Below are 27852 nucleotides of genomic sequence, written 5' to 3' on the forward strand. Positions count from 1 at the left end.
TTCATATTCATTGCATCCGTGATGCTATCTAGCCATCTCATCCTCTGCCGTCCCCTTCTCCTTTTGCCTTCGATCTTTCCCAGCATCAGGGTCTTTTCCAGGGAGTTTTCTCTTCGCATTAGGTGGCCAAAATATTGGCGCTTCACCTTCATTATCTGTCCTTCCAATGAGCACTCAGGGTTGATTTCCTTTAGGATGGACTGATTTGACCTCCTTGCAGTCCAGGGGACTCGTAAGAGTCTTCTCCAGCACCACAGTTCGAACGCATCAATTCTTCGGCGCTCAGCCTTCCTTATAGTCCAGCTCTCACAGCCATACATTACTACTGGGAAAACCATAGCTTTGATTAGACGGACCTTTGTCGGCAAGGTGATGTCTCTGCTTCTTACTATGCTGTCTAGGTTGGCCATAGCTTTCCTCCCAAGGAGCAAGCGTCTTTTAATTTCATGGCTACAGTCACCATCCGCGGTGATCTTGGAGCCCAAGAAAGTAAAATCTGTCACTGCTTCCATTTCTTCCCCTTCTATATGCCAGGAAGTGATAGGGCCAGATGCCATGATCTTAGTTTTTTTAATGTTGAGTTTCAAACCAGCTTTTGCACTCTCCTCTTTCACCCTCAACAAGAGGCTCTTGAGATCCTCTTCGCTTTCTGCCATTAGGGTGGTATCGTCTGCATATCGGAGGTTGTTGATAATTCTCCCGGCAATCTTAATTCCGACCTCTGATTCATCCAACCCGGCATTTCTCATGATGTACTCTGCATATAAGTTAAATAAGCAGGGTGACAATATGCAGCCTTGTCGTACTCCTTTCCCAATTTTGAACCACTCGGTTGTTCCATGTCTGGTTCTTACTGTTGCTTCTTGACCCTCGTACAGGTTTCTCAGGAGACGGGTAAGGTGGTCTGGTACTCCCATCTCTTTAAGAATTTGCCACAGTTTGTTGTGATCCACACAATCAAAGGCTTTAGCGTAGTCAATGAAGCAGAAATAGACGTTTTTCTGGAATTCTCTTGCTTTCTCCATGATGCAGCGAATGTTGGCGATTTGATCTCTAGTTCCTCTGCCTCTTCGAAACCCAGCTTGTACTTCCGGTAGTTCTCGGTTCGCATACTGCTGAAGCCTAGCTTGTAGGATTTTGAGCATCACCTTGCTGGCATGTGAAATGAGCGCAATGGTGCGGTAGTTTGAACACTCTTTGGTGTTGCCCTTCTTTGCAATTGGAATGTAAACTGACCTTTTCCAGTCTTGTGGCCACTGTTGAGTGTTCCAGATTTGTTGGCATATTGAATGCAGCACTTTAACAGCATCATCTTTTAGGATTTTAAATAGCTCGGCTGGAATACTGTCATCTCCGCTAGCTTTTTTGTTACTAATGCTTCCTAAGGCCCACTTGACTTCACTCTCTAGGATGTCCGGCTCAAGTTCAGTGACCGCACTATCATGGCTATCAGGGACATTCATATCTTTCCTGTATAGTTCTTCTGTGTATTCTTGCCACCTCTTCTTAATCTCATCTGCTTCTGTTAGGTCCCTGCCTTCTTTGTCCTTTATCATGCCCGTCTTTGCACAAAACGTTCCCTTGAGATCTCCAATTTTCTTGAAGAGATCTCTAGTCTTTCCCATTCTGTTGTTTTCCTCGATTTCTTTGCATTGTTCATTTAAGAAGGCCTTCTTGTCTCTCCTTGCTATTCTCTGGAACTCTGCATTCAGTTGGGTATATCTTCCCCTTTCTCCCTTGTAGGTCTTCATAGAACCTATCAACCTCAGCTTCTTCGGCCTCAGTGGTTGGGGCATAGACTTGAATTACTGTGATGTTGAATGGTTTGCCTTGGATTCGTACTGAGATCATTCTATCATTTTTAAGATTGTACCCCAGTACTGCTTTTCCCACCCTTTTGTTGACTATGAGTGCTACTCCATTTCTTCTAAGGGATTCTTGCCCACAATAGTAGATATGATGGTCACCTGAATTAAATTCGCCCATGCCTGTCCATTTTAGTTCGCTGATTCCCAAGATGTCGATGTTCAATCTTGCCATCTCATGTTTGACCACCTCCAGCTTACCTTGATTCATTGATCTGACATTCCAGGTTCCTAAACAATATTGTTCTTTACAGCATCGGATTTTCTTTTCACCGCCAGACACATCCACAGCTGAGTGTCCTTTCGGGTTTGGCCCAGCCGCTTCACTCTTTCTGGCGCTACTTGGAAATACCCTCTGCTCTTCCCCAGTAGCATATTGGACACCTTCCGACCTGAGGAGAACTGCCACCGCACAATCTGTTACCAATATTCACATGATAGGGTTCCACAATGCATCCTGGGATCAGTCACTGCTTGAGCTCAACTATCAGGGTTTATCATGAAAAATCTCGCAGCTTGTGCTCATTCGGTGTGGACGAGTCTCACACTGTCCATCTGAATAGCCATCATTCTGCTTGTCCTCATTTTAAGCTACAATCCTATATGCACTTACCTGGGAGTAAGCCATTAAAATCAATGGGATTTACTTTTGAGTAGACATACAGGATTACATTGTGTTTGAATCTCCCTTTGGCCTCATTCTCTCCTGCTCAAACTGTATGAAACCATGAATAAAGGTAATGGAGTAACTGAGATACATGCAGTTCCTATACCTTCTCTACAATTTCAGGTCAAACAGAGGCTTTACTGAAGCAAGTACAGATGTCTGGGGCACCCTACGCAGTGCTTCAGGTTTTTATTTATTAAAACACAATGGAACAAAATCTTTAAGGCAAATAGTTGAAATTCACAACACTTTGCATGCCACCAAGCACATAATTTCTCTCTTCATTGGAAATACGATAATGCCTACAGTAACGTCTTTCAAAATGGAGAACACTTCATAAAGTTCCTCTGGACTACTTTGCTCTTGGGTGTGTGTGTTTTTCAAGAAACAAAAAACTAGCTAGCCCTTTTGGCTTGTCTTTTACTTGCCTCATCTATTGTTTCATTAGAGGAAACTAGAGAAACAGGCTGCCAATAATGTATTGTTACATTGGCTGGGGAATGCTGGGAGTTGTAGGACTTCTTTCTATCTAAACAAGCATAGGATTGCGCCCAAACCAGGGATGGGCAACTTGTGGCCCTCCAGATATTTCAGCTTACAACTCCCATCAACTTGAGTCAGCATAACCAATGGTGACAGATGATGGGAGTTGTGGGCCAAAAGGCCACGATCTGCCTACCCCTGGCCTGTTAAGCTTTTCCTCATGGGATCATGCATACTATGAGCCTATCTGAGATGTGTCTGACCTGTCCTGAGGATTGGCTGCAGTAGACGTTAAAAGCAGCACTCAAGACTTGGCTGGGGCTGATTGGGAGAGCCATTCCATGAATGCGAATGCGAAGTCAAGAGTAAGAACAACTTGAGACAGACATGATGGTATATTCCCTGTCATTCAAGATTCATATTAAAGCAGCCAACCCAACTGTTGAAACTCATTCTATGTCCTAGCATTCAACACCACTAATACTAGAGGCTCACTGAATCTCTCACTGAAAAATTCCAAGTAGATCGGCAGGACTAAATGGTAAAAGTCCTACGAAGTCCTAATGGGGTTACCGTTCCCCTTTATTTTCGCCGTCATAGTCTACGTAAATATTTACGTAGATTAAGACGGCCAAAAGTAAGGAACGCAAATGGCAGCGGCTGTAGCCGCCACCATTTGCGTATGTCCCCCCCCCCCCCGAGAGCCCTCCGCAGCCAGAAATCCGGCTGCGGACGGCTCTGGGCTGGGCCTGGCTGGCTGCTCTGTGGAGCTGCCGCGGAGCACAGCCGGCCATCAAGGATTCCGGGGGGGAGGAACGGATCGCCTCCCCCCCGTCAAGGATTCCGGGGGGAGGGACGGAACGCCTCCCCCCCCACCACCATCAACATAATCCGTGAAAGGTAAGTGACTTTTGTACATCCCTAAGAGTTTCTCCAGGCAAAGAAGTGGGATGTTCTTCAATGGCCAAGTCAGTCACCTGATCTCGACCCAATAGAGCATGCTTTTCACTTACTGAAGACCAGACTGAAGGCAGAAAGACCCAAATAAGTAGCAGCTGAAGGCAGCTGCAGTAAAGGCCTGGCAAAGCATCTCAAGGGAGGAAATTCAGCATTTGGTCATGTCCATGGGTTCCAGACTTCAGGCAGTCATTGACTGCAAAGGCTTTTCATCTTGGTATTAAAGGCGATCCTCAAGTTTGAAATGATGTTGGTTTGTTCCATTACTTATGAGCCACCAATGATGGGTGCGTGTTTATGCCACTGGCCGCCCTTCCTGAATGGTTAGTGCCCCACTTTTGTCAGACCCCTTGAATTACAGCTGAAAGTCCTGACTTCGCTCCCATCTGGGTGTGTTTCCTTTCAACTTCAATGTGGTGGTATACAGAAGCCAACTGCCAAAACAGTTATCCTTGTTCCAATATTTCTGGCCCTGACTGTATATATATTCCATATATGGAACCCAATAGTAATAGTAAACAGTATTTATTTATTATTTGTTTATTTATTACATTTATATCCCGCCTTTTTTCCTCCTTAAGGAACCCAAGGCGTCTTACATCGTCGTCCTCTCCATTTTACCCTCACAACAACCCTGTGAGGTGGGTTGGGCTGAGAGTCTGTGACTGGCCCAAAGTCACCCAGTGAGCTCCCATGTCTGAGTGGGGACTAGAACCCGGATCTCCCAACTCCTAGTCCAAGTCTCTCTAGCCACTACACCACACTGGCTCTCAACAGTACTGCCTTTACTTACTACACAATGCCCTGGTTCAAACTTAACAACCCAGTGTCCTTTAAGAAAAGAAAAAACTGGGTTATTTGGCCCCTGCTGCTTGCAGCAGGAGCCAACACACTGGCTACTTCTCACTCAGTTCACAACCACCCAGGGTTTAAAAAAAAAAACTGGGTTGTGAGGTGCAAACCAGGTCATTGTGTAGTTATCAGAGGCATTACTATTTACCACCACTACTGCATTCCATATATGGAATATATATGCTATGCAAATATATTCCAAGATACTTTTAACCTTTTCTCCACCTAGGTCAAAGCTATGAAGCAAAAGCACCACCCAGTGGCTAGACTGTGTTGTACATCATAGCCTTTGGTTCCATCGATTTAAGAATTTGCTCAGCACAGTAGACTGAGAAGCATTCACTAATCACTATGGTTTATTTGTTTGAACTTATACAGGGCCTCAGAAGGCTTGTGGCCTCTGTCCTTTTTTTAAACTGACGACTAGTGTGAGTTTAATACTACAGTTCTGTGGACATTCATACTTCTTCATATAAGATTACATCACATATAGACTGTATTTTTTTCTGAAAAGGATTCACCTGGCTACAAATCTAATGCTTGATTCACTGGACCATATTTTCTTGTAAAAACGAGAAACCATTTGTTTGAATTTGTTCTTAAGAAATCTAGTTTGGCAATTAGCAAGTAATCCTAGTATTTTTTATATCTTAATAAAAAAATATAAATAGTTCTTAGAATAGAAACCTGAAAACCATGGAGAAAAAGCAGGGAAAGCAAGCTGTTCTCTAAAGACACCTCTTGCCATGAAATAATTTGGGGTGCAGGGGGATACCTTCCCACTCAATGCTAATGCAAATGATCTATTTAGCAAGTGGTAAATGCGAGGAAGCCTTGCTACTTGAAAAAGCAACTGCCCCTAATCTTTCCCACACATTACAATGAGTAGCATGGAGGGAGGAATCACATCACACTTCCATTACTACAGATAACCTTAGCACTTGGCAAGTTGGTCATCTGAATTGGGTTTTGGAGAGCAGGCAGCACAGAGCAGCTGCTGCTTGCACGCCCACAGACAGGGGCAAGTGAGTAGTCAGTGCAAGCAATGGCTGCTGCCCATCACCTACCTGCCCTCTGGGAGGTGCAACAGTAAGGACTGGGTCTGCCACACTGCACAGAAGGAGCACGCAGGTGAGTGAGCGAGCAAGAGGAGTCTTGTGCCGCTCCCTCTTGGATTTAGAACCCAGAGAACAGAGCCAATCCTCCCCATCATGCCAGCTTCCCCACCACACCACCCAGAGTCAGAGGATGAGAGGCAGCAGCTGCGCCTCCTCTTACTCATCTGCATCTTCTCTCTCTGGACAACGTAACAGTGGAGATCCAGCCCACTGGATTGGCCAGAGGGGGAGAGGAAGAGGCAGCTAAACCTTTGAGGAGCAGCTGCTATCTCCACATGACTGCTTCCTCACCTTTCCCCTCTCAGTCAGCAGCAAGGTGGTTAGGGCTGGCTCCTTGCTGCTTACATACCTACTCTCTAGAAGGGGGACATAATAAAACAAATGACAGTACTTGCGCACAGGGAAACCATGAATGCCCAGAGGGAAAGTATGAATGTCCATAGGGAAGCACAGGCTTCCACCTATGTTTCCCTAGGGGCATTCAGGATCTCCCTATGGGCAGGTAGAAGCCTATGTTTCCATAGAGCCAGTGTGGTGTAGTGGCTAGAGTGTTGGACTGGGAGCCAGGAGATCCGGGTTCTGGTTCCCACTCGGCCATGGAAGGTCAGTGGGTGACTTTGGGCCAGTCACAGTCTCTCAGCCCAACCTACCTCACAGGGTTGTTGTTATGAAGATAAAATGGAGAGGAGGAGGATAATGTACGCCACCTTGGGTTCCTTAAAAAGAAAAAAAGGTGGGATAGAAATGTAATCAATCAATCAATCAATATGTTTCCCTGTGGGCATTCAGGATTTCTCTATGAGCAGGCAGAAGCCTATGTTTCCCTATGGGCAAGTACTGTCATCTGTTTCTGTGTGTCCCTCTGGAAGGCTCTACCTGGCCACTAGCCCTTCTGTTTAGGTGGGGAAGGGTTGCCCATTGAGTGAGCAAGCAGAACCCAGGGCTGCACTTTACAGGAGCCATCACCATCTCTCCTTGTTCCTCCCTCTTTTTCGGTGCAGCACAATTGGGCTTGCAGGGCCCAATCCTTACCACTGCACCACCCACAGAGAGCGGGGATAAAGTCGCTGGTCTTGCAAGAGCAGCTAGCTCTACATGCATGCCTGCGCCCCCTCTAGGGATGGCGGAGAATTTCTCCCCGAATCTTCGGGGGGCCGAGCGACAACACATTCGGCCCCCCGAAATCGGCGGTGAAATTCTCCGCCCCCCCCCCGGGACGGGACTTACCTTTGGTGACTGTCCCTCCTGGCGGCGGGTCCCAGCAGCGGTTTGGCAGCGTTTCGTCGCGGGCGGGGGCTGCGGCCGGTCTCCTGACCAGCTGCCGCCGCCGCCATTGCCAAAAAAAAGAAAACTGAAGTAAAAAAAAAAAAGACCCCGTGATAGGCTACGTGACGATTTACGTAGCCTATCACGGCTATATTTCCAAAGTCAGCCGTGACAGGCTACGTAAATCGTCACGTAGCCTATCACGGGGTCTTTTTTTTTTTACTTTTTGTTTCGCCGCCGGGGAGACGGGGCGCTTCTCCCTGGCCTGAATTTCGGCCGGGCGAGGTGGGAAGCCTCCCCCCCTTCGCCTGAACTTCGGGGGGAAAAGCAAAGCGCCTCCCCCCCACCGCGAAGCCAAGCTGCGAAAAGGTAAGTGACTTTCATACATCCCTAGCCCCGTCCCACCTCTACAGCACTAGGCTCAGTCATCTGCACCCAGACAGAGGTGAGCAAGCCTAGAGACAGAAGTGCTCTCTCCCTTGCACCAGAGTTTTAAGTGGGGCACCCTCCAAAGGCAGGTTGCCAAGGGTCTTGCTGCAGCCAAGACCAGACCAGATTTGAGACCTGCTCCTGCACTGCTGCTAGGTTTTATTGTGGTTGTATTGTTATATTGTGGTTTTAATGTTCTATATATTTTAAATTGTTTTATTGTGTGTTGTTTGGTTTTAATTTTTGTGAACCGCCCAGAGAGCTTTGGCTATTGGGCAGTATAGAAATGAAATAAAAATGAAGTAAATAAATATCGTCGTCACCCAATATATACTTGTGAGGGTGTGGCTTTAAAAAACCTTTAGATAAATGAACTCGTACTGCAAATGTGCGTTGTTTTATGGCCAAAACACCATCTACATAAAAAAAAGGAAGATATAAGTAAACACGGGGGAACCCAAAGGTTTGCAGGGGGCAAGGGGGGCCTTAAGAAAGGCGTTCTTAGGAATGGAGTACTGTGTTAAGTGGGCATGGCTGGCTACCCGGAAACCTGAACCGGAGCACCGCACACCGCAACAGCTTGTTACCAGTCCCACTTGTAAATACTAACACCAAACTCACATGCTGAGTTATGACAGCAATATAGCCAAAACGGGGCTTCTGAGAAACAACAGGGCAATATCAGCATGCTCGGGTGAACCCCAAGATTCGCAGCACAAAAACATACGCACGGGGGGGGCTTATAGGGAGCAAAAAATGCGGGGCAGGGGGAGCTCTAAAAAACAGCCCAATGACGACCGAGCATGCTCAGTCGCCATAACATCCTGGGTGCGAGGCACCAAACCGGGGAACGAAGCAGAGCACTTCGAGGAAGGGCGTACCTAGCCGTGCGTCGGAACTCTCGCCCCACTTCCGGCGGAAGGAGGAAGGCCCAGCACATGCGCACGCAGGGCACTGACGGCCCCCCCTCCTTCAATGCCCGCGAAGGGGCGGGGCGTTTTCTCCGGCATAAAAGCGCTCACGCGGCGCGAAGCTCTTTCTTTCCTTTCCCAACGTGCTTCCGGGAAGGCCGGAGGTGAGGGCCGCTGCCTGAGGCGCGTGAACGATCGCAGCTTCGCTGGGCGCCTGCGCTGTGTTGGCGCGTGGCTATTCCTCTGCTTTGCGCGGAGGGCCTCTCCTCCCGCTCTACGGGCCCGCGGAAGCCGCTCAAGCCGTGAAAGGCTTTCTGAGGCCTCTAGAGCCGGGCGCGGCTACCGCGCATGCGCTTTGTGAGGTAACGAAGAAAAGCGCGCAGCGTGTGGGGGCCGCGCGGAATGGGGAACGGCGGAAATGCGCCTGGGCGCCTCGCTGGCGGGCGCTCGACGGGAAGGGTGCGGCTCGGGGGATGGGGAGGCGCCTGCGAAGAATCGGGGCGTGGGGCTGCGACGCCCAGAATGCGAGGAGTCGGGGGACGTGTTTCCGCATTTCTCCGCTGCGGCGGGGGTGGGGGCGAGCCAGCGAACGGCTGCTGGGGGGCCGCCGCCTTGCGGCCAGCGTGGGGCGCGCGTGTGCCGCGGGGGAACCGCCATGCTTCCATGGGCCCTGCCAGCGTGGCAGCCTCCCTTCCTACTCATGGCAGAGGAACCGTCGCCTTGCTTTTTGGCATAGCTCCCCCACCATTCCATTGGGGAGAGATTCTGACTTGGGCAAGGGACACGTTCATCCGGCAAGGCACCGCGGGCAGGTGTGGGAGACTTGGGGCACAGTCCTATGCAGCTCTAGACAGAAGAGAAGCCTACAACTCCCAGCATGCCGGGAGTTGTGGGACTTCTTCCGGTCTCAGCCTGCATAGGCGTGCACCCTTCGTGGCCTGGAGGGAGGGAAGCGGGCGTGGCCGACTTGGAAAAATCGCTTGGATGCAAGCTGTGTACTCTTACAAATATTCAAACCTGGGTTGTGGCCATTGTTAGCCCTACTTAGAGTAGGCCCATTAAAATGAATTCATGATGAACTTTTCATTTCAATAGGTCTGCTCCAAGTAGGGCTAACATTGGGTACAACCCAGAAGATTTGAACTCCTCCAAGTAGGACTAATGATGGATATAGCCCTGTGTATCTTAAATGCCTATGGTTTCTGAGGTTAAACATAAAGCAAACTAAAAACATTTATACATAAAATCTAGTTTGGGCATATTGATAGCAATGTGTTGAAAGCACTTCACGTAGGTAAATGTGGGAACCAAACTGGGCTTTTTAAAATTGACTTGGAATTACATTTGTGGCGAAGATTTGTCAAGGCGTTGGTACAAAGTTCTAAAAGCCCCCTTTAGAACCACCACATTGAACGGAAGTTTGCCTTTAAAAGCTTAAAGTTAATTGAGAAGGCATGTATGCTGTCTTTAATTCGTATCTTGGCATATTTGACATTTGGACAGGTGCTTGGTCCTTGAAGATTACTACTATCAGTACTACTTGAATAACAACATTGAAAGATAACTGGATATTACATGTGTGGAAGTATTCTGGCACTACTTTTAAGTCAGCACCTTTGATTAAGGCACACATTTTTCCTTTATTAATGTATCAAAGTGACATCATGAGTTGCAGTGATGAGTCTTGAGCTGTAAAAGTTACTCCATTTTTTTCTTCTTGCAGGGCACCCTGTGCTTGCAGTTCTGAGTTTGAAGATGTGTGTTAAACACAACCATTTCTTCCTCTGAAAAATATGCATGTCTTAACGGGATAGCTGTGAATCAATCTCTTCAGTGGTGAGATGCTGTAGTGGCTACCTGAAATACCTGAGCTCTTGCCAACAGTCTAGCTTAAGGATGGGGGAAACGGGCCGGTGGAGGTCCCCATCCCTGCTAGCTTATTTCTGACAAGCAATCACAGAGAAGGAATTATCTGTTGAATTATCTCCTCCCTCCCATGCTGCACCACGGCTTTTAAAAAGCCTCCATTGGACCAGTGGAGGGTTATAAAAAGCCTGATTGCAGTTGGGGAGGGGTGGCGAATGTGTGTCTGAGTAAATGGAATCTGGGTAGTCACGTTGGGACCGCACACTAGCACTGGGGTGGACCCACTCACTTCAGATGTGTGCTGTTATGTGGCCCCAACATGCTTGCTCAGAACCAATTAGTTGCTTGGGTCAAAAACAGTTCCCCACACTTAATTCCCCACCCCTGGAAACAAAGCCCTATGAAGAGAGATTGAAAGAACTGGGCATGTTTAGCCTTGAGAAGAGAAGACTGAAGGGAGATATGATAGCGCTCTTCAAGTACTTGAAAGGTTGTCACAGAGAGAAAGGCCAGGATCTCTTCTCAATCATCTCAGAGTGCAGGACACAGAAAAATGGGCTCAAGTTACAGGAAGCCAGATTCCAGCTGAACATCAGGAAAAACTTCCTGTTAGAGCAATATGACAATGGAACCAATGACCTAGGGAGGTGGTGGGCTCTCCCACACTGGAGGCATTCAAGATGAGGCTGGACAGCCATCTGTCAGGGATGCTCTAACTTGGATTCCTGCATTGAGCAGGGGATTGGACTCAGTGGCCTTGTAGGCCCCTTCCAACCCTACTGTTCTATGATTCTAGTCTAGCCACAGCAATCAACACACAAATAACTCAAGTGGCTGACTCAAGTATTTGATAAATTGCTTTAAATAAATCCATAAATATTTGGGGGTTGGACTCAATGGTCTTATGCCCCTTCTAGCCCTACTATTCTATGGTTCTATGGAATACAACTGACTACAGTTTAAATAACTGAACTTTCTGCATATTGCTTTTACTTTGAGCTCTAAAGTCACTTAAACAGTCCTTAAACTGCTGTTGAGTAATTTGTGGAAATGGTGTTCAATTTGTTGACTTACTGTGTCTTTACATAATTGCCTTATGCTGTGGTTTTGATATATTAAAATACAAATGAAGAAATTCTTTTTAGTCTGCATTGTTAATTTATAGATACAAAAGTTCAATGGTGTGTGTGATTTATGCACACTCTTCTCAATTCAATTCATTGGAGCTGCTTGGGGAAAAGGTATTTGGACTAAATAGAAAGTTTATGTTTAGTTGTAAATACAGCTTAGTGATTCGTCAAGGGAAGGGAGCTCCATAATTGGGAGGTTGAGGCATCCACCAAGAATGCCACTGTGGTACCTGATTTGGGCTGAATCTAATCTACACTTGCATGGAAGTAAGTCCCATTGAAACAATGGGACTTGAGAAAATATTAATAGAATTGGCCTGTTGCTTTTTGTGATATGCAATGTGTTGGAAAGGAATAGAACACTTTAAATGGCAAAATCTGAAGGCACAATATAATGAAGACTGCAGCAACTGTTAACATGGCCTCATGCCAGGGTATTCAATGCTAGCATGTTCCTGTCAGTCCTGTTCCTCACTGCTTCCTTTATATAGTAAAAGATGACAAAGTATCTTGTTGCTAGGTGCCCGAGACTCAACTCCATCTTGGGTGCCTAGCTGTGTGCTCCTTTGTTAGCTCCTGTCACCCCCAGAAAGAAGTAGGAAAATCTCCCCTCAAAACTTTAAATGAAGTTTCCATGCTGTACAGTAGCAACTTGTAACTAAGGACTAAACTACATGTGGCATTAATTACATGGTTTGCCCTTACATGCAGGATTCCTCACAACCCTTGAAATCATCAATGTGAGCGTTTGATCCAGATTGGGAGGGCAGTAGTGAGGCACATGAAGGGGTGAACATCCCCATATGCTAAAATACCCTTCCTCACCCTGGCGCCCTCCAGATGTTTTTGTACTACAGTTCCCAGCACTCCTCTGACAATTGGCTATGCTTGCTGAGGCTGATATGAGTTGGAAGTCCAAACATCTGGAGGATGTCAGGATGGGGAAGTCTAGGTTAGAGTCTGGATTAGGCTCTCTGTTCTGGTTATTTCTGAAAAATACTGCACTCAAGGACAAGAGATGTAATTCATATTGCATGTAGTCTAGCCCAAAGCTTACATGTGTGTAACTGAAACTGCATATTCCTTCTCTGTTTACCTCTGCCTCCATCTCCCACCCCTTCCTCTGTTTCCTGTGTCAGATTTTAGTTTACAAGCACCTTAGAGCTTGTTCTCTTGTACTTTGTAAAGAGGCATGCTTATAGGTGCTATGTAAATAAAGGACCTGTTCTCTCACCCCGAATTTTACAGCCTAAAATTCAGTGCAGGAAACAAGATGGGATGGGATTAGGTTATGTCATGCTTAAGGTTTACTTGCAGTAGAGTTAACAGGACTAAGGGGTTGTACCAGAGCTTCAGTTTGAGGTGAAATTTGAAGAGAAGGAACATAATATAGGTGTTTTGAGAGGCAGTTCGAGGCATAATAAAGCAAAACAAAAGATAGCTTGACAAGTGCAAAACCTTCAGGTAGCTGAAAATGGAGAAGTGAAGGTCACATGAATTGATGTGTCTTGAGTGGAGAGGGGATTGGCCTCAGCTTCTATAGATAATATAAATCAAGATACCTATCTCATGTAGAAGTGGGGAGGAAGAAGTATAAATAGAATCTTAGGTGCATGTGGGGCCCTGAATAAATATGGATAGGATCTGTTTAAGTGATGCATATATCTGAGTACTACTGATAAGAATTATATGGGTAGCTTTTTAAATGGCAACTGAAGCTATTGGCTTGCTGGTTAGTTCACTTGAAATAAAATGCTGTTGTATTACATTTTGAACAGCTGAAAGCAGCAATGAACAATGTAGATAAGAGTTCCTATGCTTAAGTGAAAGCCTTGAAAAGAGTTACACAATAGCCTGCAAAAACAAATTATAGCCTCCCTATCATGTGAACTTAAAAAAACAACTACCTGATGGAAAACCCAGCTTTTTTAGGCTTACAAAATTACACTGAATGGGAAAACTTCCGTGGCGTAATTTCAAAGGGGCATACAGAAAAATGGCCGCAGTTGCGTACAGATTCTAACTGACGCCTGGTGCTAACAACAGAGTATGTCATGTGGCAGATATGCCAAAGTGTAAGAAGGATTTCAGTTAGTGGCACATTTTATTGTATAAGTTGGCTCCGCTGATGAAAATATAAAGCAGCATAAGAAGATAATTCCGTTAATAGTGGAAAGTAAAGCTTTCTGGATGAGATTTTAAGCACACTGCTAACTAAACTTTCATTCATGCTACAATACATTTTGCTACCTAACTCAACTGCAGTTTGTAAGCTATAACAAATTATAAATTTACAAATTTTGTGAAAACAGCTCTTGCAGTATGGCTTAACAAAAAAACACCATGGATAGGCAATTGGCATGTCAACACACTTTCAGATGAGCCTCTTTCCCCTTCACCAGGTGACTTATTAACAATAGAAATGAATCAATGTAGCAAGTTTAGATTTTGTTAAAAGAAGTACTTTGTTTCTTGAAATTAAAAATGGCCAAACATTACTTAAGCCTCAAGGTGCAAACAGCAAATACTGCAAAACACATCTAGCATCAATTTTATACATTTCAAGTTGGGCATAGCCCTTTGCCACATTAGTATACTTTGGTCATCACCAAAAGCGGCCAAATATTAAAAGGGATTTTATATTGTTAAATGAAGCTGTGATATCGGATAACCATTGCAACAAAACCTAAAGCCATACATGAAACAGATCAACGACACACCCGTGTACAAGTATCCAAGGCCAACACATTATGATAAACTGAGTTTCTGAGTAGAAGGTAGACATTACTAGTGGTTGCACTTTACCTTCAAATGTACATAAACAATATGAATCAGGACTATCACATATTGCCCTCCTGGCACAGCTATTGCTACAGCTTTTAAAACATTTTCCAAAATTCAGTTGGAAAAGAAACATACTAAACTTTAAATGGTCTTGTAGATAATCCTACTACATGCAGTTCATAAATAATGTGCGGTTTCCTATGTTAACAGTTCAAAGAAACTACTAGGATAGTGACATCACCATAATTCATTAAAAGTCAGGCTGTTTGTACGGCAGATAGCTTTTTAACAATTGCCTTTAAAAAGAAGACGGCAACATTAAGCAAATCCTTAATGTTACATCTATTAAGGTTATACCCCTGCCTTTGCGAACTACATTTTTAAAAAGGAATGGATAATCGTGACAAAATATACTTGTGATTCTTGCAGGATAAATTGTTTCAGTAATCTAGCATTATGCAGCGGGAGCCAAGAAGAGTTTAAGTTATATAAAAGCATGAAACGCTGACCCAGTTCACACGTCATGACTGACTATGGATTGTTTAAACCATGGGCAGTGATGACTACAGGGGAATGAACAAGCATGCTAGCGTCCAACTGCTCACTTGCTTCTGCTGTGCTTTGCTAAACAACCCAGTAATGCCCCATTTGCTGTGACATCCTAACCCGCCACTCTGGATTGTTGAGGGAGACACAACCCAGTTTTAGCCCAACAAACTATGGGTTAAAACACTCAACAGCTCAGAGTGCCATCACAGCGAACAATCCAGGAAAGTTCCTGGATTGTTTAGCAAAGCGGAAGGGGGCAAGCGGCTGTTCAGGACTACCTGTGTTTTTTTTAAAAAAAAAAACATGGGTACTTGTGACATGTGAACCAGGTCACTGAGTCCTACGCTGTAAAAATCTAACTTTAAAAATGAGTAGTAGACAGTCCACTGCATCTGAAGCCTCCATATATTCCATTGCACAAAGAAAAGATAAAGGCTATTACGAGTTGAATACACAAAGAATGCCGAGTCTGTGTCAAACATTTCAGGCCAGTAGGATTAGTCTCTCCAGGCAGTACAGCTATGAGTATTTTACCATGCCTAAAAATGGGAACTATTTGTTAAGTAAATTTTGTATATGAATATTATGTGTATAACTTCCTCCCATTACACAGGTGTATAGTGTCTATGTTGTACTGATTTGGGCAACTATTTAATCTGCTATTTGTTGGTTTCATCTACAGAGGGGACACTGGAGAAGTGTGCTTACTCCCCTCCCCTTTGTTTGAATGTAAGAGTTACAAGTCCAAGTCAACAGTATTTTATGATGAAATACCTTAAAATCCTGTGCATACAGAAAAACGTGTGCATCATCCACAGTGTGTCCCAGCTTTGTACTGACAGTGGGGCCTGGGATAGTCATAGTTTGGTCATGCTTCTTATCCAAGGTACAAAGGAGGAAACTTTGGTATAGACACCAGGAGAGTCTTTGACTCCACAGCCGTAACCCCAGGAGGTTACCCCATACACAACCCAACTTTCTCCTGGGCGTTCACACATCAGCGGCCCACCACTGTCCCCCTGGCAGCTGTCCACACGTTTCTGGTCTTGGAGGCTGCCAGCACAGAGCATCCTCCCTGTGAACCTTGTCCGATAGCGTTCTTCACAAATTCTCTTAGGAAGTAGAGGGATGGCCGCTTGCTGTAAGGTTCTTGAATAGGCTTTTCCTGAGGCGGGAAGATACTGGAGTTAACATACTGAATGTGAAGATTATGTTTACGGTTAAATTCTTTTGTTTCACCAAACAATATTAATAAGTGCAGAAAGTTTACCAACACATCATTTGTGTATATATACTGTCATACTAGCTGCATCAGCTGCATTTGGTGTAATAACGCAGAATAAATTATGCTTGAATAAATCAGTGCTCGCCCAACTTTGAAAAGCAGCCATGTCAATGATATTGTAAACTTATTACCGTTATTTTTGTTATTAGGCTTTGCTCTCTGTTCCTGTGCCAAGCTGGAACCCTATGTTTTTCTAGCACTAACGTCTTCCTACACAAACACAAACTAACATCAGAGAAGTGTACTTTCACAGCCTTCCATTATCCCAAACCCAATGTGCTGTGATGCACACTAGTAGGTTTTGCATGATAGCACCATCCCCACACAGGGGTGTTCAGATTATGTTACAGGGATCCTACATTTACTATCATTTGAAAACCTAGAAATGATCAATATAAGCTGCCCCTAAAACTAAACATGACTGCCCCTTGACAGTTAAGCTCACTACGCTAAGCAGGAATTTTAATTCACTGATATCATATTCTAAGAGTGAAGTGAAAAGCAAAATTAAATAAGGAAAACACCATGCTGACATTTAAGGCTCAAAAATCGATTGTTATTTGTCTCTGTTCTTATACATTTGTAAAGCTTATAATGTCTCTGCTAACTTAAGTTAATTAAGCTGCAGAGGAGTTGAGCTCTTGCAAGAAGCTTTGTCCTGATCAAACTTAGCTTTTGCAAAGCAGTTTATTAGTTGAAATCAAATGTCATGGAAGGAGACGTCATCATGCAACAGGACCTGCTCCTCTGGAGCACATCTGGGGGGGTAGAGACTGCAGAAGGAGGGGGAAATTGCTGACAGAAGCAGTTCAGTCAGCGGGAGAAGTGATTGGTCCAAGTATCAAAAATAATGCTTAAGAAAAAAAAAGATGAAATGTTAAAAGATGATCACTTTAGTTAAAGCTGATTGTAAAACTGCACAACAGGATAGGATATTAACTCATATACTGATAGGCTCCAAACCAAATTGAAAGTGTTGGCATACCTGTCAAAAAATAAAGTTTCCATAAGTTTCATTCATGGATGACTTATTCCTCAGCCTTCTATTTTGCATTTCCCCACTAGTGGGATAGGAGAACACCAAAAAAAAAAAAAAAGAGTTCACTTCTGGCAACCACAGTTCCTTCTTGTTTCAGATACTTGATAGTCATAGAGTCCAAAAAACCTGAGGACATTAATTTTCTCATACACACATGAGGCCGTTATAGGACATGTCATATCTATATATCTAAAATTATGTGTTTCCATGTTTGCTTATAAATAAAGATCAGTCTAATCCAATCCTAATCTAACTTTCAGAATATGCTTATCCAAAATTTAGTGAGGGGAGGCCGAGGGAGAGTCCGGTGCTCTGAAATCACAGAGTGTAATTTTCCTTAATAGCTAATATTATAATAATAGATAAGGGCTATTAGTTTTCCATGTTGTGTTTTGCAGATATGAAATAGACCATCCCACAGAGCAGGGGTAGTCAACGTGGTTTCTTTCTTGGTGCCCGATGAGGTGCACTACACCTCCAACTTATTTTAATTAACACATTTTGCTATGAAATAGGTTTATGTTGGTGCTGAAAACTGTGGCTTCAAAGGAGTTGTTTAACATGTTGGGGCTCAGACCTCACTTCTGCCTTGTACGCAGTCTTTTGGGCAAATTACTTGTCCTTTGCCATGCCTCTCTTGGCAGTTATTTTGTGGTGGCACCCACAATAGTTTCTCAAACTGTCAAATGTGCCGATGGCCCCAAACGTTGCCTAATCTTTCAATAGAGGATAGATGGCAGAGAAGATGTAGTGAGTTTGAGAAATGGTGAGGAGTCAGGTCAGGTGTTGAACTGACACACTGTAGGGATGTTAGAGAATTCCACCACAGATCCCAGGGAGGCCGAATTCCAGTGAATTCAGCCCCCCAGAAACCATGGTGGAACGGAGCAACCTGCCCCACCCCACCCCGAAAGCCCTGCAAAACTGAGCCTACCTGGCGGTGGTGGCGGCTCCGGCAGAAGCGGCAGCTCCAGCTACTGCCAGGCTGCGGCCGCAAATGGCAGCCGCTATGCCGGCTGCCATTTGCGTCCCTGGCAAGCTGTGATAGGCTACGTATGTATCTACGTAACCTATCACGGCTCAGGGCAGGGACGCAAATGGCGTAGCCGCCACCATTTGCATCTGTGTCTTTAGCCGTGATAGGCTACGTATGTATTTACGTAGCCTATCATGGCTAAAGATACAGACACAAATGGCGGCGGCTATGGCAGCCGCCATTTGTGTCCCTGTGCAGCCCAGCTGCCGGATGTCTGGCTGCGGGCGGCCCCAGCCGGCGGCTACACGGAGTCGCCATGGAGCCGGCCGGGGAGGATTCCAGGGGGAAGGACGGAGCACCTCCCGCCCACCGCAGATTGGCCAGCATGGAGCCACGTAGGTGTTTCGTACATCCCTAACACACTGTCCTATATGCTGTTTATTAAATGTATAAAGGCCTGTTTAGTATAGAACAAAGGGAACTTTTGTTTGTTAGAGTAGGCCACATATAGTGGACAGCTTCTGTAGGCTTTACACAAGAGAGAGATTGGTATGAAAAGAGCACCAGTCCACATGTTAACAATTGCTAGCTGACACTGATAAGGGTGTAATCCTCATGTCAACAGTTACACAGCTGCCTAATTTCCTCTATTTGCTTTACTGTTTTATCTCACTGAGGAGATAGATGAAGAAGGTTTCTTTCCCACTGTGTTGGAATGTTGGGACCTGTCGGTCATCGGGAAGGTAACTCATTATCTTCCTGTGATGTTTTCTGCATGTTCTAAAATATCAGAAAAGGGTATAACAGATTGGGTTGAGGCCACCTAACCAATTTGGTCTCACTCCATGTAAGAAATGTGTACAACCAGCCTGGAGAACTTTTGATCCTGGGAATGATGTCTTGTATGCTATTGATTAGGCCCCTCGGGATACACACAGCTGTGATGAAGAGGGCTACTTCATTGGCTGAAGAGATGCGTGAACTTTCTTTGTACTTTTATTCTGCATCCATTTTTTATCAATGTGAAAGAAGCTTCTTTCACAAGTGGTCTAGTTTCATCATAGTAATCCAAAGAATCTATTTTGACTGGGCCCTAAATAGATTAGGCCTCTAGATTAATACAGATGTCAAAATGAAAGCATTAGCTTCTTGGTGTTGATGACCCTGTTGAGTCTCATCCACTGCCCTTGATGAGATGGGACATTTTTGTACTGTGTCAGCAAGAATCAGACCAGCTGCTTGAAGCCCCTAAATATGAAAGTTATGTGCCAAAAACTAGTTTGGAGGAACTTGCCAAAAAATAGTCTCTTCTGTGATAGGAAAGGAAACATTGGTGTCAGCCTCAGCTCTTGGCATTGGATAACAGAATGATGCACTGTTGAAAAGGCTTGTCTCAATAGATTTGGTGGCATTAGAAGCCAAGTACTATAAACAGTGTTAGACATGTTTTTTCACACGTGCAAGAAGTGCAAAATATGAATGTACCCATGAAGTAATCTGCAGTGCACTGATCAAATTGTATATGGTGCTGCTATAGCAGAATTGATGCGATACCTACAGGAAACATATCTGCAGCAAAGTGTCACCTGTTTTTGTAGTTGGCAAAACTTACTAAGGTAGTCATTCAGCAGTTGTGTGAGATTGGAGCACAGACTGAAGATGGCAACAGGACATTTCTGAAGGAACAGCTGATCTTGTCCCTGGACTCAGTGCAAACAAATGATTGTGAAATTATTCTAAGGTTTGAAGAAGATGTCAGCAATGCAATTAAAGATGCCTGTGCCATCAATGGATTCACTAATGGAATGTGCTTGGGATGTGTGGCTGCCATTTTGTGGAGAGACCTGTTAAATGAATTCCTGGAATTTTGTGGCTCAGTCTTTTTAAATTTGAGGATACACTGCTGCATTGTTAATTGCTCAACTGATTAAGGGCAATAGTGTGAAATGGGTCAGAACAGAAGACCCAACTGTGAAAGGATTCACCTTATTGATAGGGAAACTCTGCTTCCCCTAAGAAAGGTAACCAGTGACTATGGTTTTCTTTTGTGATTGAAAAACACAGAACAATGTACATCCAATGCCCCTGCAGTCCCAAAGGTCTAGATTGACAATCAAATTGCATAAGTGATATTTTGAAAGTCAAATGTTCCAGTAAGTCTAAAAGTCCTTGAATTTGCAGCATTGTAAGAACTCACTTGAATCGCTGTAATGCTATATTTTCTTCTAAAGTGAATGGCAGCATTGTTGATTTAAAAATCCTGGATGCATTTTTTGTGTAAACTCATGTATTTCATTGTCTTTAATTAAAATGTAAATTCCTTTTGATCTAGAAGTGCTAAGCTAAGCAGAAATATTACAATAAACTAATGATGTGCAAGTAGTCTTACAGATTGTTCCTCATCATAATGAATAAACTCAGAGACATCTGTTCATACGATACACATCAATGAATACAAGAAGAGAGCAAGCATTGGCAACCCCTTTTTTTCTCTGCCAACTTGAATGAAAGAACAAAATAATACATTTTAAAAATCATGAAGCTAGTATAACAAAGTTAAATTCTGCTGAAAGGCAGAGCCAATTTTGTAGAGGAACATCCCATTCACACTCAAAAACATCTCGCGTGACATTTTTTAAAAAATTCAAGTACAGGTGCTTTATGATCTTAAGCATTGTAAAGGTGTGTTTTTTCTCCTGGATTATATATCTATTCAGGGTGCAGTCCTATGCATGTTCAGACAGAAAAAAAGGCCTACAACTCCCAGCATGCCCCAGCCAGCAATGCTGGCTGGAGCATGCTGGGAGTTGTAGGCCTTTTTTTCTGTCTAAACATGCATAGGATTGTGCTCTTATTTATTTATTATATTTTTATACCACCCAATAGCAGAAGCTATATAGTTAGCTACTAAACCAGAGAAGTGGAATAGGCAATGGAAGCATAAGGTAAAGCCAAAATGCATTATATTGTTTTTTGGGATCAAGCCCCTCTCTTGGTACTAATATAATTTGCTATTAGGAGTCCAGAATAGTTGCATGTTCCATCCCAGAGTTCAAAAGGAGGCTAAAGAGAGGGAATGATCTACCATACAGAACGAAATGCACAAGAAAGAAAGAGGTTCATTCAGCAGTGAAAGTAATAGAAAAGAAATGAAATGAAGAAAAAAGAAGGGCAGTCCCTTTTAGAATACATTGATCACACTGTTATGTAGAAATGACATGGAAAGTTGAACACTGCATATGTCATGAGAGAGACACCAATACAGAAAGAGAATTGAAAAATGCAAACTCTCTAAAGAGACAATGGCTTTGATCCTAAATTACGCGAGAGGAATTCTACTCACAGAACAGGGCTTTCCCACCTTTCCCTTACTGCTACCGCCCTGTGGCCCCTGAAAGCCTCTCATGAGGGTTGGGGGGCCTTCCAGCATGGGATAGGGTGTGCGACCTGATGAGGAAATTGGGCCCTTTCATGAGCAGAAATACCTTCAATGTTAAGAAGCAACCAGAACTTCTCAAAGATATAACCTTCCTAACTCTTCAAAGTTTTGATACTGCAGTCTTACCAGTGGATATTGACTTTACATGATAAGAGGAAGCACTTCCAGGGTATTGTGTGGGGGAACTCAACCACCTCCCTGGTAGGACACACGAGCTGTGCCTGGAACATGCGCTTTCCATTTGGGGACGTTTTCTTAATGGATAGGGCCACTCTTGCCAAAATCTGTCTCTTGGTATATCACTGTGCACATCGTTTCATTTACATCTACGTAAAGAATGGTTGTCTTGTGGTTATAAAACATTTCCAAAGTGGCCTTTGGTGAGAAATTATCACTTTATCCCCCATTAATGGCATTTCTCATTTTTAAATTGTGAAACTCAGGGTGCATTAACAGTTCACTTCAGGGGACAGTGGTACTTTATGTTTGTAGTAAAGTGCAAGGCATAATAATTCCACTGATGCTTAAATTAGATCTCCCCGTCGAATGTGTTTTCCATGCTTTGGATTCACCTCCTTAAAAAAAAAAAAAAACCCTTAGAGCAGCTGCAAGGCGGGGAGACCTGATGGGGTGACACGTCCAGAAAACTTCAGTTACTGAGCCGTCTAAAAATGTAATAAATAGATAAATCTACACAAATCTACACTCTCACCTGTGTCACCCCAACCAGTGATGTAACAATTAGGGGCAGTTTTCTGTGGCCTCTCTCGCCTGACTGGCAAACAGGCAGGTAAGACATGAGTGCTAAACCGAGCACATTGTTCTTCAGGTCCTTGCAGCCTCACTAGTGCAATGTCATAGTCACTGCTATCAGGCCTATATTCTTTGTGCTGCACAATCTCTTGTACTGCAATTTCTTCCTCATACTCCTCAGGTACCAATGTGTGATAGTCTCCAACACGTACCACATAGTTCCGAGTGTTGTTGCCATACCTAAAAAGAAGAATTAAAAACGTAATAGGAGTAACATGTTACTTCTGTAACAGCACTGATGAAAATACTGGGGCAGGTGGTGGGGGCTTTAATTGTTATGCTTGTAGACACTACTAGTTAGCAATACATCAGAAATTTCCTAGCCATTTCCAAACCTTTACTGAAGGACTCAAGAATCCCTGGTCAGAACAGAAATTTCAGGAATTATTTCAGATATAAGTTGGTCACCGGAGTACCTTCAATCTATCCTCTGTGGACCTGGTCTTCTCCAGTAAGACACCTCACGAAAATTTCATTAAAGATACAAGATTTGTGCAAGTAGTTTGTTCTAAAACAGAAACCTCTACATTTTGTGATGTTAAACTAGAGTCAATCCAGTCACCTATGGCCAATATAATCAATACAGATTATTTTTACAAAAGGAAAATTGTTTTACAGGGGTAAAATAATTTTACCCAAGAAACAATGCATTGTCTTAAGTGCGTTTCAGAGTGTGCATGTTATGGGTGTGCTCTAGCACTGAGAAATAAAATAAAGGGGTGGGGAAAACATATGATAGCAAAACCTCTGTTCCAACACTAATATTTTGCATAATTCTCTCTCAAAGCCCAGCATACTTCCTTTGTGTCTGGAACTTTAAATGGAAAAAGGTATAGCAGACTTTAAATAATAACATCTGGCAATGTAAACAAAAAACAAAAAAACTCTGACCCATGTAATCATGGGGATTTTTCTCCCAATGAATGAATGAATGTGTGTGTGTGTGTGTGTGTGTGTGAATATATAATCACACACAGAGATTATTTGTCCCCTTAAGTGTTTCATTAGCCTTTTATTATTGGCTTTAACTTATTTTGTCTGTTCCAGGAACTCATTTTAAAAGCTATCTATTTTCTTTAGACAAAATATGTAGCAGAACCTTCCTAACTGACTGCTGAAAATTACTTCAGTATTAACTTTTGACCCAGAAACATTAATTATGAAAACTAAGGCATGGTATTTGAGATAAAGAGGGGATTCATGAACTATGTGAACTTTTTGGAAAATGGCCTATAAATATAATTTTCTGACTGACAGTACTTTTAAATTGCAGCTTAAGCCACCCTTATCATTGAAATCGTGGGAAATTATGAATAGTTTTCAATAGTCATATAGTGGGACACAGGTAGCACTAGATGGGAGGAGTAAGGGTACTGTGAAGGGCAGTAAGGATTTCTAAAATTATCATTTCATAATGATTTTAAAAAACCCTTTCTTTACACAATATGCTCCCACATGGAAATCATCCTGAGTCAATCTAAGAAGTTGATTTACCAATTTGGGACTTATATTTGTTGTTCTACTATAACAGCCTTTCCCAACCTAGTACCTGCCAAATATGTGGACTACAGCTCCCATCATCTTCAGCCAGCATGGTCAGCTACACACCCAGATATGTAGTCCAACACTGCTTGAGGGTACCAGGTTGGGGAAGGCAGTACTATAATATCGGAAGGAAGGGAGAACATTGCCTCTTTTGCAAGGAATTGTCTGGCTTCTGGTACTCTCACTTCTCCCTGTGATCGATAGGCCACTATTTAGGAAGCATTGTTTAACATTATTTTTTCACATGCAAATGACAATTCTGAGAGTGATTCATTGGTAAACAATTTATCACTTTCACTGAAATCCCCCATAAAAATAAAATGACCTGCTTCCTTTTGAAAGGCCCATTGATGTTAGTGGAAACAGGAGCAGGCTTTAGACATTTGATATGTACTGTGGTTCGAAAGGAGATTCTATCAGCCCTTAATTGGCTTCTGGCATGTGAGTCATGCCACTGAAATTTCCAGTCTGATCTGACATCAGCAACACTCCTAAGTTCTGCGTCGAAAAGCATCATCTGTCAAGATTTCTCTGCTGCCTGTCATTAATGCTGATCATTTCCTGCTTTGATTATGTTATTTATTACATGTTTATCTCACTCTTCCTCCAAGAACCTCGGGGTTGTGTACAAGGTTCTCCCACCATTTTATCCTCACAACAAACCCATAAGGTAGGTTAGGCTGAAACACAGTGATTTGCAGATAGATGCACAACAACGGAACATTGCAATGCTTTTACCTAGATGCGTTGTACAGAAGATTGCGTTGTCAAGTTTCATAATTCCACAGTGATATATATAAATCTCTCGCTAAGCCCTGCACCCCTAAAATGAGAAGCCCCTCTGTCTGTGTTAGCAAGAGATGAATTTAGAAAAGATATTTGATTCCATTGCTTCTTATGCAATTCTAGACATCCCAATCATTTTTGTTAAAACACACACAACAACCACCTATGGTGTTTTTTACAGAACAAACCAAGAAATAGTTTCATATCAACAGTGACATGAATAAGCTGTAAGTACTAAGGAAATGTATTTTCCAGTGACCTCTCAGCCTAGAATCCTGGCATAATTCACTTGTAATTCATTCTCCCAGCCATCTTCTGAATGGCTGGGAGACAGAAATCAATACATTTCTTTGACTTCATTTAGTAATGTCACGAATCAATCACAACTGATCTGCTAGAACATGACAATAACTGCAAGGAAATGGCCCGTCTCTCTTCCAACACTATATGTGGCTTTGCTTGTATCTTTTTAAAAGGATGAGTGGTAGAAGATTTTCTATAGTAATGTATAGTACACACAGGGCTAGATGAACCTTTAGATTAATTAGCATCATTAATACATGATGCAGGAAAGAGTCCTGTTGAAAATCCCTCTGTGTGGATAAGTAAACCCATCCTGCTCCCTATTCTGGTTGATATAAAATTTCCCATGTCAGGGAAATTGCAACAGCAAGCGTCTCCCCATAAAAGTAAGAAATCGGGCCAGTTTGCACAATCATGGATTGAACAAACCACAGTGGCTTGTTTAAGCTGCAGCACGTGCTGGGTGCCATTTGCCTAATCACCCACCTGGGTGTGGCTTGTTGTGTCATCCAAACCCAGGAGGCATGGCTTGTTGGAGGGGGAAACAACCCTCAAGTAACCCTACAGCAGCCCTCGGGTTATTTGAGGGTTGTTTCCCCCTCCAACAAGCCATGATGCTGCCCTCGTTCAGACGACACAACAAGATATGCCCAGGCAGGTGATTAGCCAAATGGCACCTGGCATGTGCCACGGCTTAAACAAGCCACTGTGGTTTATTTAATCCACAGTGGCTTATTTAATCCACAGTGATCATATGAACCAGAACTTAGTTACCATAGTCTTAGCTTGGAGAAAATGTAAAACACAAGTAGCTTCATCAACATATAGAGCAGAATATCTGCCCTCTGTATAATTTGATAGATTTTAGGTGAGATTACTCGGAAAATAAGAGAAATGTGTCTCACTGGGGCTGTTCGCACGACATGTTCTCATGGCTGTTCACAGGACACATGTCACCACCCTTTTTCATATGCAACCCCTGTTTGGGGGTTGTCATGACATGCGAACCCAGCAGGTATGGGTTATGGGAGGGTCTGTTTTAGGGTTAAACAGGTCGCCAGGTTTGCATGACGTGACAACTCCCGAGTGCATGTTACACATGTAATCTGGCACCCACGGTCGCGGTGTGTTGTCTGAACCTGGTCACCATGTGCTTGTGTGAGGGAATAGAAACAATAGCATGGGATAAGTATAGGCTGGGGGAGAACTGACTTTGTAGCAGTTCATGTGAAAAGAGCCTAGGTGTCTTAGGGTGCAATCCTATGGGGATAGTCGGTCACCTCCAAACTCGGAGGCGACCGACTATCCAGTGCAGGGCAGGCAGAGCGCGGAGGTGGGGGGAGGCCAGACAGTGCATAGGAAGTGTCGTACTGGCGCTTCTGCCATCCCCTCCCCGCCCCCAGGAATGCCCCCCTTTCCCCCGCTCCGCTCTGTTCTTACAGGCGCGGAGCCGGGGACGAACCGCACCGCCTACGAGGCAGCAGGGGAGGGGGCGGGGAGGCAGTTTTCTGGGAACCAACCTCGGAGTGCTGGCTCTGAGCTTGGTTCCCAGAAAACAAAAAATCCTACGGCCGTCTAGCCGCTGTCTAGCAGCCATAGGAATGCTGCTTAGTGGATCAAAAGATGAATATGAGCCAGCAGTTTAAGGCAGCAGCTAAGAAAGCTAATGCAATCCTGTGCTGCATTAGCAGAAGCAGAAGCATCCAGATCATGGGAAGTAATAGTTCCACTCTATTTTTTCTTTGTCAGGCTGCATTTGGAGTACTGTGTCCAGTTCTGGGTGACCCATTTTAAAAAGGACATTGATAAGCTGGAGTGCATCCAGAGAAGGGCAACCAATGAGGAGGAACTTGAAAACTAAGTCCTATCAGGAACAGTTAAAATGTTTAGTCTGGAAAAGAAAAGACGAGGAGACATGATAGCTGCCTTCAAATAACTGTTATGCAGCAGATGAAGCGACTTGTTCTCTGTTACCCCAGAGGGCAAGATCAGAACCAACAAGTGGAAATTGCAGGGAAGCAGATTTCAGCTAATCATTAGGAGAAATTTCCGAACATGGAGAGCTGTTCAGATTGCCTCAGGAAGTGGTGGGTTCTCCATCACTGGAGGTATTTAAGCCGAGGCTGGATGGCCATCTGTCAGGGATCCTGTCGCTGCACCCTGAAGTGCAGTGCCGTGCCTGCATTAAGCAGGGGTTTGGACTAGATGATCTCTGAGATCTCGTCTAACTCTATGATTCTGTGACTCAAGTGCTGCAGAGTCGTGGCATCCCAGAATACGGGTTCCACATGGGCTCCTTAGTACGATAGTAAGGATGGGATTGAATGGTATTTTTTTCTACTATGGGGCCTAGCTAAGGTGCCTTCTCTCCATGTAACATCCTGAAACAGCTTCATAGGCTAGGAAATAAGGAACAGTGCAGTTATTACTTTGCAGTGAACTCCAGCTGGCTTGGTCAAGAAAGTTGAAAGGTAAAGGCTGCAGGACATTTTATGTGTTCTCCCTTTACTCTGCAGCAGATTACGTACAGAGCAGATGTAATACCTAGAATATAAAAAGCACCTTGACATGGGAATAGATTAAGTTCCCAGCCAAAAGTTTTTCCCCAGTGTCATCTCTTCAGGGGGTGATTATATACTGCAAGTATAATAGTTTGGCTGATGTTAACAGTCCCTTAGCCAATTTTTAGAGTTCTCATCAGAGAAGATGAGAATATGCAAAGACAACGGAAATACACATTTCTCTATTTTTTATGTGTGTGTTTTTTGTGTGTAACACAATACGTGGAG

General features: G+C 43.8%; 1 protein-coding gene, 1 long non-coding RNA gene and 1 other non-coding gene across 3 annotated transcripts in view; 1 reads left to right on the forward strand and 2 right to left on the reverse strand.

Moving 5' to 3' along the window:
• LOC146343832 (uncharacterized) overlaps positions 1 to 8566 on the reverse strand; it is a 39842-nt gene extending 31276 nt beyond the window's left edge. The window contains exon 1 of the long non-coding RNA XR_014792046.1: positions 8519 to 8566. This is a non-coding gene — a long non-coding RNA (uncharacterized LOC146343832). The remainder of the gene's footprint in view (positions 1 to 8518) is intronic.
• Positions 8567 to 9199: 633 nt separating this feature from the next.
• Positions 9200 to 9335, forward strand: LOC146343833 (small nucleolar RNA SNORA24). The gene has a single exon (XR_014792741.1). It is a non-coding gene; the product is annotated as a small nucleolar RNA SNORA24 (small nucleolar RNA).
• Positions 9336 to 13632: 4297 nt separating this feature from the next.
• PRSS12 (serine protease 12) overlaps positions 13633 to 27852 on the reverse strand; it is an 82888-nt gene continuing 68668 nt past the window's right edge. Inside the window, exons 12-13 of the mRNA XM_084855908.1 lie at positions 22329 to 22609; positions 13633 to 16042 (exon numbers count right to left, since the gene is read on the reverse strand). Coding sequence (XP_084712034.1) covers positions 15735 to 16042; positions 22329 to 22609 — 589 coding nt within the window. The 3' untranslated portion in view covers positions 13633 to 15734. The remainder of the gene's footprint in view (positions 16043 to 22328; positions 22610 to 27852) is intronic.

The sequence above is a fragment of the Heloderma suspectum genome, chromosome 5 (assembly GCF_057233095.1).
Source record: "Heloderma suspectum isolate Gila_16-S chromosome 5, 16-S_ref, whole genome shotgun sequence".
NCBI classification, from domain to species: Eukaryota; Metazoa; Chordata; class Lepidosauria; order Squamata; family Helodermatidae; genus Heloderma; species Heloderma suspectum.